Source organism: Macaca thibetana, chromosome 16 (genome assembly GCF_024542745.1).
Source record: "Macaca thibetana thibetana isolate TM-01 chromosome 16, ASM2454274v1, whole genome shotgun sequence".
Taxonomy (NCBI): Eukaryota; Metazoa; Chordata; class Mammalia; order Primates; family Cercopithecidae; genus Macaca; species Macaca thibetana.
The window spans coordinates 56,379,445-56,391,321 of NC_065593.1; the positions used below are offsets into that span (position 1 = coordinate 56,379,445).

General features: G+C 44.6%; 1 protein-coding gene across 36 annotated transcripts in view; it reads left to right on the top strand.

Moving 5' to 3' along the window:
- Nucleotides 1–11,636, top strand: part of LOC126938910 (leucine-rich repeat-containing protein 37A2-like) — a 197,904-nt gene extending 186,268 nt beyond the window's left edge. For 32 of the 36 annotated variants that reach the window (XM_050763644.1, XM_050763641.1, XM_050763643.1 and 29 more), the window contains 7 exons: nucleotides 1,262–1,380; nucleotides 3,944–5,760; nucleotides 6,346–6,450; nucleotides 9,194–9,243; nucleotides 10,962–11,016; nucleotides 11,095–11,234; nucleotides 11,340–11,636. In XM_050763644.1, the coding sequence (XP_050619601.1) occupies nucleotides 1,262–1,380; nucleotides 3,944–5,760; nucleotides 6,346–6,450; nucleotides 9,194–9,243; nucleotides 10,962–11,016; nucleotides 11,095–11,234; nucleotides 11,340–11,391 (2,338 nt within the window). In that variant the 3' untranslated portion in view covers nucleotides 11,392–11,636. Of the gene's footprint in view, nucleotides 1–1,261; nucleotides 1,381–3,943; nucleotides 5,761–6,345; nucleotides 6,451–9,193; nucleotides 9,244–10,961; nucleotides 11,017–11,094; nucleotides 11,235–11,339 lie in introns of those variants that run through there. The other 4 variants (XM_050763619.1, XM_050763624.1, XM_050763623.1 and 1 more) reach the window with 4 other exon arrangements.
- Nucleotides 11,637–11,877: the final 241 nt, after the last annotated feature.

The window sequence follows — 11,877 nt, forward strand, 5'->3', positions numbered from 1 at the left end:
CCCACAATGTATATTTGTCGGTTTCCTCATGATGAGATTCAAGTTCAGGTTTTTTGGAAAAATACTGCATAGGTGATGTATCCTTCCTGCCTCGTAACCGCAGGTGGCCTGTAATACTACGTTTGATCACTTGATTAAGGTGATCTTCCAGATCTCTCCATTGTAATTATTTTGCTGGGTGCAGTGGCTCACACTTGTAATCCCAGCACTTCGGAAGGCCTAGATGGGAGGATTGCTTGAGTCCAGGAGTTCTACACCAGCCTGAGCAACATGGTGAAACCCTGTCACTACTAAAAATACAAAAATGAAAAAAAAAAAAAATTAGCTGGTCATGCTGGTGCAAGCCTATACTCCCAACTACTCAGGGGGCTGAATTTGGAGGATCACTTGAACCCAGTGGGGGTGAGGTTTCAATGAGCTATAATTTTGCCACTGTATTTCAGCCTGGGTGACAGAGTGAGACCTTGTCTCATAAAAAATACTAATTTTCTCCTTGGTAATAAATAATCTGTGGGTTGGTACTTTGAGTTCAGTGAAGATCCTGTTCTCAAATGTCTTTTCACCCAAATGTGCATCAATGATAATCCTTGTCTGAACGAATTTTTATTACATTGGTGGTTGCAAAGTGACACTTTTAAAAATTCTGTCATTCCTTCTACATTTACTAGCTGGCACTATTTTGTTAAAGAAAAACTCCCTCTCTTTCTTTTTGAATATCACTCTTCATGGATTCTTCTTTATATTAACTATGTTGTAACTTATTGTTATTATTCTTTTGAATGATGGAATTATCCAGATTTGACCAATGCTATCTGTTATTTTTTAACCCCACAATCCAGGTTAAACTATTTTTAATGCCCAGAGTAATTTATATTTCCCACTCCCAACAGGAATTGAGAAAGGGCCTCCAGAAGTTGGGGACTTACTCAGACTCTTCTTAGAAGTCTACCTTCTTCCTGCGTACTTTCAGCCCAAAGTGAGACTTTTGAGTTGGGAAGAGATACTTCTGAATTAAACTAGTCACCCAATTCTAATCCCAACCACCTTTATTCTAGGCATACCATACTCACTGCCATGCTTACCCTTCGGTTGGGCACCTTTGTCCTCCTTCCTATTGGCCTTCTGGTTCCTACCCAACTGTCCATCCATAAGCTTCAATAACACCTTTTTGCCCACCCCTGTGGTAGTGTTGGCCTGCCTCCTTTACCTACTCAAGTAACCTCTTTACCACTAATTTATTGTTCTTTGTTTTCATCTATAGGATCTTACCTAGCCATATGGCCTGCTGCCTCTGCCAATTTAAAAACAGCATTGAGGCTGTCTGCAAGACAGTCAAGCTGCATTGCAACAGTGCATGTCTGACAAACACCATACATTGTCGTGAGTCCAAATTGCCTGGAGATCAATTATTACATTATTTTAAGTATTTGTTTTTAAACTTTTTATTTATAATGATAAAATTTTAAGCTAATGATATAATTGCTTTATTTTTATTTACTCATTCAGAGTTAAACTCCCTCAATTTCTGAACTATTCCCTTGCTGAGAGTCAGGTTCTCAGTTATGATTACAAAATTTAATAACAGAACTGTTCCATATGCACAAAGGACCAAAACAAAGGAATGGGAAGGCTAGGGAGTAACATTAACATCCACACACTGGGTACTGTGCTGTCTGCTTGGTGCTTTGCCCCCAGTGATAATTTCTTCATACAGTGCAATGTAGTTTGTAAGCTGGTTTTTTTTTTTTTTTGAGACGGAGTCTCGCTTTGTCACCCAGGCTGGAGTGCAGTGGCCGGATCTCAGCTCGCTGCAAGCTCCACCTCCCAGGTCCATGCCATTCTCCTGCCTCAGCCTCCCGAGTAGCTGGGACTACAGGCGCCCGCCACCACGCCCGGCTAGTTTTTTGTATCCTTTAGTAGAAACGGGGTTTCACCCGGTTAGCCAGAATGGTCTCGATCTCCCAACCTCGTGATCCACCCGTCTTGGCCTCTCAAAGTGCTGGGATTACAGGCTTGAGCCACCGCGCCCGGCCCTGTAAGGTGGTTTTATATCCATGAGGTCTCGAGTACTCTCGGCCTTGTAGGACAGATGTAGGTCTGGTTTTGGTTTTTGTTTTTATAGTTTTATAAGAATACAAGTGATGCTGTTTTATTTGAAGCCTGAGAGCTTCTGGTTCCATAACCAGAAATTGCTGCCTGGCTCTTCTAATGGAATGGAGGGCTTTTCCATGCTTAGACCATCCAACGCTGAACTTGCTCTGAATTCAAACCTTTCTCTTCACAGAACAAATGCTCAAGTGCTTTCAGGAGTTTTTCTGTAGATTAGGTTTATTAGCACCAAATTCATGACTTCTAAAATGTGACTGCTTTCATGTCCAGATAGCTTGAATACAGGTATCTACCAGTGATACGGGGTGGATAATTAATAATGCTTGGCTACACAAAGTCAGTGGTGCTTATTTTTAAAAACTTTTTTTTTTTAAACCAATTATTCCCTTCTCCTGAAGAGGTGGGCAGAAAAGCATTGGTAATCTCCTTTTACAGATGAGGAAAAACAAGATCAGAGGTGCTAAGTGCTGTAGCCTAGTGCCAGGTCTTCTGTCCCCAATTCTGGGTTCTCCCCAAACCCATGTTTCTCCTTTCTTACAATCTTTACTTCTTCCTCTGACCCTCAGCACCACCCAAAATACTTTTAATTCTGGAAAAGAAAGCCAGCTGCACACGGGCACACTTGACCTTCATGCAGTCAGAAGCTTTGGATGGTTCCCAATCCAGAATATTAGAGATAAAATGAAAGCAAAGTAGGCAACTGATAAAAGTTGCTTTTTCCCTTCTGCATTATAGGATCTCAAGTAATGTTTATCCAGAAACTGCTGTCATACCATAGATTCATTGTACATTCAACAACATAGGCATATAATCTGGCAAATTAAAAATCCCTTAACCTACCCCCTGAATCACTGCCCAAATTTAAGAACTAGGGTGGACACAGTTTTTTTTCCCATGTCACATTTTCTGTGATGGGGCTACAGTATGTGGGAGCAAAGAATGGGGTGGGTGGGTGGAGCACATGCCAGATGAGGATCTATCAGCAGTGGGAGGGGCTCTCCACGTTAGCATCTCCACCCTGCTCCTCTCAGAGGACCGCCTTTCACTGCATTCAGCTGTGATGGTAGCAAGAACACAGGCACACCGAGGACAAGGAGAGAGGGAGCCTTGTACTCTCTCTGCATGTGAGGCAGGACAGCACAGGGTATGGAGCAGTCTGCAGAGAGGCCAGCTCATCAGGGAAGCAGTTGTCTTCCATCTTGGGCTTAGACTGAGCATTTTTAACTGGCCCTTGTGGATCAATGGAATAATCCTAAGCAGACTTACTCTACGTCACACTATGGAATGTTCCAAGTAGGTGGCCATGTTTTCTTTTTTTTTTTTTTTTTTTTTTTTTTTTTTTTTTTGAGACGGAGTCTCGCTCTGTAGCCCAGGCTGGAGTGCAGTGGCCGGATCTCAGCTCACTGCAAGCTCCGCCTCCCGGGTTCACGCCATTCTCCTGCCTCAGCCTCCCGAGTAGCTGGGACTACAGGCGCCCACCACCTCGCCCGGCTATTTTTTTGTATTTTTTTAGTAGAGACGGGGTTTCACCGTGTTAGCCAGGATGGTCTCGATCTCCTGACCTCGTGATCCACCCGTCTCGGCCTCCCAAAGTGCTGGGATTACAGGCTTGAGCCACCGCGCCCGGCCAGTGGCCATGTTTTCAAAAGATGTCTTTTCTCCTTTTGTTGTTGCCATTTCGTAGGTTTAGGATTGGGTGTGTGTTTCTCCTCTCTGAATGGCACTCGAATGTTTGCTGACTCCTACTCTGTGTGACTGGGTACATACAGCTGTGGACTGATGCATGCCGTCCCGTCATCTTTCATGATCAAAGCAGTCTCTTCTTTTTTCACAGCTGAAGAAGCATCCGTAGGGAATCCAGAAGGAGCGTTCATGAAGGTGTTACAGGCCCGGAAGAAGCACACGAGCACTGAGCTGACTATTGAGCCGGAGGTGCCCTCAGACAGCAGTGACATCAACTTGTCAGGCTTTGGGAGTGAGCAGCTAGACACCAATGACGAGAGTGAAGTTATCAGTGCACTAAGTTACATCTTGCCTTATTTCTCAGTGGTAAATCTAGATGTGAAATCAATGTTGTTACCGTTCATTAAACAGCTTTCTTCAAATGTGCAAGATGGAGATAGGCCCCTGGGTATTTTGAAAAACAATATAAAGAGCCCCTCTCTTCAACCTGCATCGGACAACTCAACTTACAAAATTTATGAAAATAAATTGAGAAAGCTGTACTTGCTGGAAAATATGTTAGATGCAGAAATACAGGAAAAAATCGATGAAGTTAAAAGGGAAGAAAAAACTGCCATGCTTATGCAGACCAGCCTTCTAGGTAACAAATTTAAACGCCAAATATTTGAAAAGAAATTAGAAACTGTCCAACCACAGGAAAACAGCCTGGCAAAGATTCAAAGTGTAGGCAACAACCTGCAGAGAGTGAACAGAGTCCTCACGGGCCCAAGGAGCATCCAGAAAAGGCACTTCAAAGAGGTGGGAAAGCAGAGCACCAGGAGGGAAGAGGGTGCGCAGGCATTTGTGGAGAGCGCTGCCCAAGAAAAAAGGCTCGGGAGCCCGGTCTCAAGGGAGCTGGAACAGCCTCACACAGAGCAGGGGCGTGAGAAGTTAGTGGGAAACACCGTCTACACCAAGCCTTCATTCACCCAAGAGCTTAACGCAGCAGTGTCTTCTGTGCTGAAACCCTTCTCCATGGGCGAGCCTTCTGCCTCCACCCCTGCAAAAGCCCTACCTGAGGTCAGAGACAGATCGAAAGACTTAACCCACGCCATTTTCATTTTAGAAAACGCAAAGGCTAGAGTTAAAAGTATGAAGGCTGCCAAACCAATCGTACATTCCCGAAAAAAATACCGCTATCATAAAACTCGCTCCCGCGTGGCCCACAGAACACTCAAGGCCAAAAAGAGTCAAAAGTTCAGAAAGAAAAGTTACCTCGATAGACTGATGCTCGCAAACAGGCCGCCATTCTCTGCAGTGAACAGCCTCATAAATTCCCCTTCACAAGGGGCTTTTTCATCATTAGGAGACCCAAGTCCTCAGGAAAATCCTTTTCTGGAAGGATTTGCTCCTTCAGAACGTTTTACAGAAAACACTAATGTAAAAGACACAACTGCAAGAAATGCCTTTGAAGAAAACGTTTCTATGGAAAACACTACTATGCCGGAAGGCACCATCTCTGAAAACACAACCTACAATCCTCCTCCTGAGGCAGATTCCGCTGGGACTGCGTTCAACTTAGGGCCAGCTGTTAAACGAACTAATCAGACACAATGGGAATACAACAACATGGGCACTGACCTGTCCTCCGAGCCCAAAAGCTTCAATTACCCGTTGCTCTCGTCTGCAGGTGATCAGTTTGAAAATCAGCTAACCGAGCAGCTACGTTCCCTCATCCCCAACAACAATGTGAGAAAGCTCATTTCTCATGTTATCCGGACCTTGAAGACAGACTGCTCTGACACCCGTGTGCAAGTGACCTGTGCCAAGCTCATCTCCAGGACAGGCCTCCTGATGAAGCTTCTCAGTGAGCAGCAGGAAGTAAAGGCGTCCAAGGCTGAATGGGATACGGAACAATGGAAAACTGAGAACTATATCAATGAGAGCACGGAAGCCCAGAGTGAACAGAAAGAGCAGAGGTTGAGTGAGGTGAGGACCACACAGAAACATGAGACCCAGATTTGTCATCATTTAGTGTATGCCAGGAAAGTGCCCACACAGGAGAACCTGGGACTCCCAGGCCATAGCTTGTCCTGGTCATGTAACTTCGGCCATGACGGTGATCTCCCACTTTGCTCATGTAGAGGGTGAAATAGATTAGTGCACAAGATGAATTGTAGGTAAGGTGGGGTGGCTCACACCTGTAATCCCAGCACTTTGGAAGCCAGGGTGGGTGGATCACTTGAGGTCAGCAGTTTGAGAGCAGCTTGGCCAACACAGTGAAACCCTGTCTCCACAAAAATTAAAAAATTAGCTGGGGTGATGACAAGTGCCTGTAGTCCCAGCTACTCGGGAGGTTGAGGTGGGAGGATCACCTGAGCCCAGGGAGGTCGAGTCTAGTGAACTGTGTTCACACCACTGTACTCCAGACTAGGTGACAGAGTGAGACTCTGTCTCAAAAAAATAAAAAAAGAACCTGTAAGCTACTCACCTGAAATACTGGGGTTTTGAATAGTTAGCTCTCTCTTTTTTTTTTTTAATTGTTCTTTTCTTTTCTTTTTTTTTTTTTTTTAGCTCACAAAAGAAGTTCCAGGATATGGCTATAACAACAAACTCATCTTGGCATTATTTGTGACCGAAATACTAACGACTTTGATTATAATTTTCTGCCTCATTCAGGTAAGGACAACAATTAATTCAGGTTTTCAGAATGCAGTCCTGTCTTTTTGTGGATTCAGAGCCCACAAACTCAAAACCAAAGCTGCTTTCCCACCTGCTGCTACTTGACATTCTTCAGTCGGTTAAGGCTGACGTACGCTTTGTTCTTTTACTGCAGTGTATATTCCAGGATTTTAAAGGATCCTCGCTTCCAGGAGGTCTCTGTGAATTGAAACCAAGTTAATCCCACTAGACTATTTTAAGAAGTTGATATAATAGCAAAATTTCTCCCACGTAAAACGATGTCAACAATTAGATGTACTCACCAAGTCACCCCTTACTCTGCCACTAATTTATTTCCTTGTTGCTGAAAGGATGAGAGACGTATAATCTCCACCTCACGGAGTTGTCATCACCCTGGAGAGGAAGGAGACAGCCAAAAGAGAGAAGTATTGTCTTGTAGACTTATTAGGTTCACACAGTATCATCCTTTTCCAGTGTGTAAGGCATTGTCTAAATAGGTCCAGTTAAAGCACTACAGAGTAGCCATCTTTTAAAAAAGTTGATGGCCACATTTTTAAGTTCACAGGGGACGGGGAGCATTTCATACTCCAGGCCTCCTGAGCCTAGGCCCTCTGTGAGATGTGTCACCATTTCTTGGAGACCATGTGAGACATTCCCCCTTGGATCAGAGATGCTCAACCTGCATTAAAATGTCTAAAGCCTACATCTGGCTACTCTGGGGCGAGTCCTGTTCACAGTGCCCATTCCTGGAGCTTGCCTCTGTTTGCCTTTTGTTCGATTACATGATCCCCAAGAGGCCACTGCTAGCATATTGGAAGAGTGATTTAATAAACTGGCAACCTTGACACTATGCTACCAATCCAACCTTACTTGCCTCATTTACCATTTCCATTATTGTGGCAGCCCTCCATTCCAGCCAGAGCAGCCCCTCACCATACCCCAGTCACACCATCCGCATTTCTGCTTTTGTGCATTTGTCCATCTAAAATGCCCTTATTTCACTCTGCCTGTGGGAATCCTATGAATCCCTCAAAAGCCAACTCAGGTTCATCTTTCTTCTTGACACCTTCCCTGAATATTCCAGCCCTCCTGAGCCTAGTCCCTTTGTGAGATTTGTCACCATTTCTTGGACACCACATGAGAGACTTCAGAGGCTGAAGTGGGAGGATTGCTTGAGCCTGGGAGGTTGAGGATGCAGTGAACTGTGGTCATACCACTGCACTCTAGCCTGGGCAACAGCGAGACCCTGTCTCACAAACAGCTGCCACCAAAAACTATCTTGGGATTTGAACAGGATTACATTAAATTTGTAGATTAATTTGAGAATTGACATCTGTACGACATTCTAGGAACGTGCTATCTCACGTCCTGTATTCATTTCTTGTTAATGTCTTTCAGAAGAACTTTAGTGTTTCCATATATAGATCTTACACATCTTTTGTTAGATAAAAGATCTTTGCATTTTTGTTTCTAAATACTTCATACATTTGTATTGCCATTGTAAATGGGATCTTTCCTATTGAATTCTTATTACTTCCAGTAAAATCTTAGTTGATTCTCTTAGGCTTCTTTAGCTAATAACATTTATCATCTAATATGCAAATAATGATAGTTTTGTCTGTTCCTTTCCAATACTTCTACTCTTTCCTTCCTTTCCCCTTTCCTTTTTCCTTTCTTTTCCTTTTTTTTTTTTTTCCCCCTTCTTAGGGCCTTGTTGTCACCCTGGCTGGACAGCAATGGTGTGCTCTATCTCACTGTAACCTCAATCTCCTGTGCTTAAGGGATCCTCCTGCCTCAGCTTCCTGAGTGGCTAGGACTACAGGCAGGCAGCTAATTTAAACAATTTGTTTGTAGAGAGAAGGTCTTGCTATGTTGCCCGGGCTGGTTTTCCTGCCACTTCAGAGGAAGGACTGAAGTTTTCTTTTTCTCCTACTTTTAAGAGTTTTTATTAGGAATTATCTGTTGAATGTTATCTAAAACAGTCAATAAAATGTATTAAGTGCTAGCTGCCTGCAAGACCCTAAGTTAGATACAGTCAGCCTCTTCATCAGCATGTCTACATCTTCAGATTCAACTAGATGAGGCTGAATATCTGAAGGAAAAAAAAAAATACAAATAGAAACTACAATATAACAGCTGTCACCGCTGTCCAATATCTACACATTTTATTAGTGATGACTTAAAGTACATGGGGCAAGGCATGGTGGATCACACTTATAATCCCAGCACATTGGGAGGCCAACCTGGGCAGCATAGTGAGACCTTGTCTTTACTAAAAAAAAAAAAAAAAAATAGGTTTGGTGATATACATCTGTAGTCCCAGCCACTCAAGAGGCTGAGGTGTGCGGATCACTGGAGTCCAGGAGGTTGAGGCTGCAGCGAGCTGTGATTGTGACACTGCACTCCAGCCTGAGCAACAGAGGGCAATCCTGTCGCTAAGTAAATATGGGGGCATGTGTGTTGGTTATATGCAAATACTGCACCATTATATGTAAGGGATTGAGCATCCACAGATTCTGGTATGGTGTGGGGGCGGTATCCTAGAACCAGTCCCCCGCAAGATAGCAAGGATGACTGAACTGTGGAAGAATCAAAGCTCTGTTGAACAGCATACAATTCCTGTCTTCAAACAAGTTATCTCCTCAGGTAGATGAGACTTATAATGAATAAAAGGAATGAATACAGATTTGGAGATGGTTGTTGTGATGGATAATCTTAATTGCATTTTCTTCCAAAACAGATTTATTCTCACCGAAGGTCATCACAGGAAGATGAAGAAGGAGTCTCAAGGTAAATATTAGTCTGGTAATTTTTTTTTTTTTCTTTTGAGACGGAGTTTCCCTCTTGTTGCCAGGCTGGAGTGCAGTGGCGCGATCTCAGCTCACCACAACCTCCACTTCCCAGGTTCAAGCGATTCTCCTGCCTCAGCCTCCCGAGTAGCTGGGATTACAGGCATGCGCCGTCACTAGTCTTGTGATTTTAATTAGAATTTTAGAATTAGAGGAGAGCTTAGAACTCTGCCCTCATTTTTCAGTGAGGAAACTGCCCAAGACAGGACAAATACTTAGTTATCCTCATGCTTAGCCTGGCTCCAGTGAAATTAGCTCCCCAGCCAAAAGCTGAGCTGGATGGAACTAACAAGGACACATCTGTTGTCCCCAGCCCTGTGGGGAGGGACAGGAAGGGGAAAGGTTTTGGTGCCTGTTCCTGCTGACGGTGGGCATCAGGCCAGGCCAGGGTCTTCTTGGAGGCTCTGGGGAAGGGGTAAGGAAGGCCACCGGGTGTGGGAGTGAGGGCACTCGTCTCCTTCAAAGCTGATGGAAGGTAGAATATGTGAGTCCTTCCTCGAAAGTGGCAGGAAACACTACTTTCTCTTTTTTATTTATTTCTTTTTTTTTTTTTGCCTGGATCCTAGAAGTGAGGAAACACTGTTTTCTCATCTTACTGATTTTTGGGCCCCACTCTATTCCTTTTATGCAAACCTCACAGAATTTTAACTAGAAAGGCCAGGCAGGATGGCTCACACCTGTAATCCCAGCACTTTGGGAGGCCGAGGTGGATCACTTGAGGTTAGGAGTTCGAGACCAGCCTCATCAACATGGTGAAACCCCATCTCTACTAATCTCCACTGAAAATACAAAATTAGCTGGGCGTGGTGGCGCAGACCTGTAATCCCAGCTACTCAGGAGGCTGAGGCAGGAGAATTGCTTGAACCCAGGTGGTAGAGGTTGCAGTGAGCCAAGATCGCACCATTGCACCCAGCCTGGGGAACAAGAGCAAAACTGTCTCAAATAAAAAAACAACAAACCAAAGAATTTTAACTACGAGAGACCTTAGACAGTATTTCATCGTTTTATGACAGGAAAACTGAGAAAGAGAAAGGGAGAATTGCCCCATGGTCACACAATGCACTCTGGCTTTTTCTATTTTATTCAAATTCAAAAAGAATATGTTGTCCTTTAAACTGATTTCACAGCTCACTCACTCACCAGCGACAGCCAGCCATATGAGGACTGTGAGATAGATAACTTGGCTACCTGCACTCAGGCATTTGCTTGAGGTGATCAACTTATAGAATAAAGTATCTAGAAAGAAAAGAACCACTTCATCTCCCACCCCCCATCAAACGATGCCTGTGAGACTAAGTCTGAAGGGGACTGATATAAAATGCTTCTGCCCAGCATGGCTGTGCAGTTTATTCACTGCACAAGGGCACTTGGCCAAGGGGGTGACTGGGACTGAACATCCTGCCAATGCTCCATGCTGAGCCGCATACAAAGTCCCCCCGGTATATTGTGGGGCCCTTCTGAACAGACATGGAGAGTTTCTGAAAGTCCCACATGTATGGGATTATTTTCAGGACCCCAGGTATGTGGTCTGTGGTGGTTCTTCTCACTGTGATTATGGACTGAGGTACTCATTTAGTCCTAATAAGACCAGAGAAGTACATTGTGAGAGACGTGGGAAATGGCAGCATCACTCACTATCTTGTGCATGTGTCTCCCCAGGGGCATTTTCAGATTTCTGCCATGTAGGAGATGCTGTTCGCCAAGTGAGACTCAGGTACTTTGGAGGATTCATTGCTGTGGCCAGGGAAAGCACAGGACATGCAAAATTAATACTTCCCTTTCCATCTTCTAGGATGGAGCTTTCTCATTCAGACAGCCGCTGTGGCTTAAAGATATGTACAAACCTCTCAGTGCCACAAGAGTAAATAACCAGGCAGAGAAGCTGCACAAGAAGTCATCTAATGAGGAGGAGATCCTCAGCAGGGAACCTGGGTAAATGAGGGGCCCTCACAGTTCCCAACTAAAATGAGGAGGGGGTGAGAAGCTTAATTGCTCCTTTCAAGAATCAAAACCTTGGCATTGTTATTCTTACCCCAGGGACAGCGAAGCCCCAACAGAGATGGGGGAGGAGAGTGAAGCCCAGTCATAGGAGGAGAAAGAGTGACCCCAGCCCGCCTCAGGCCTCCTGCAAAAGTACGTAGCATAAACAGCAAGGGCCATCAGAAAGAAAAGCAGGACTGAAGCCAGCGGTCCACGCATCCACAGAGGCAGCGGGCAGAGGAAGCACAGCGCCGTCGTTCCCTCCCTTGTTTCCCACTCTTATTAGTCACCCAGACCTGAAAACATATCCTCAGGGGTGGAGATTTTACAATTAAATACTGTTGTTCTCTTGTTCTCGGTGCCCTCTCCCTTGGTTCATCAAGCACCAGTCATAAAATACCACATACTTGACCTCCTGCCCACAGGCGACCTCCCACCTCCTGGCCTCTCTCATAGGATCACTGGGCCTGCCTGCACTGTGGGGCCAAGCCCCATCTTTTTCCCAAGCCCTCAAGCCCACGCATGAATGTTCATCCAGACTTGGTGGGAGCTTTTCACCCTTACAAGATGGCAAAAGTTTCACTTGGTTTTTTAA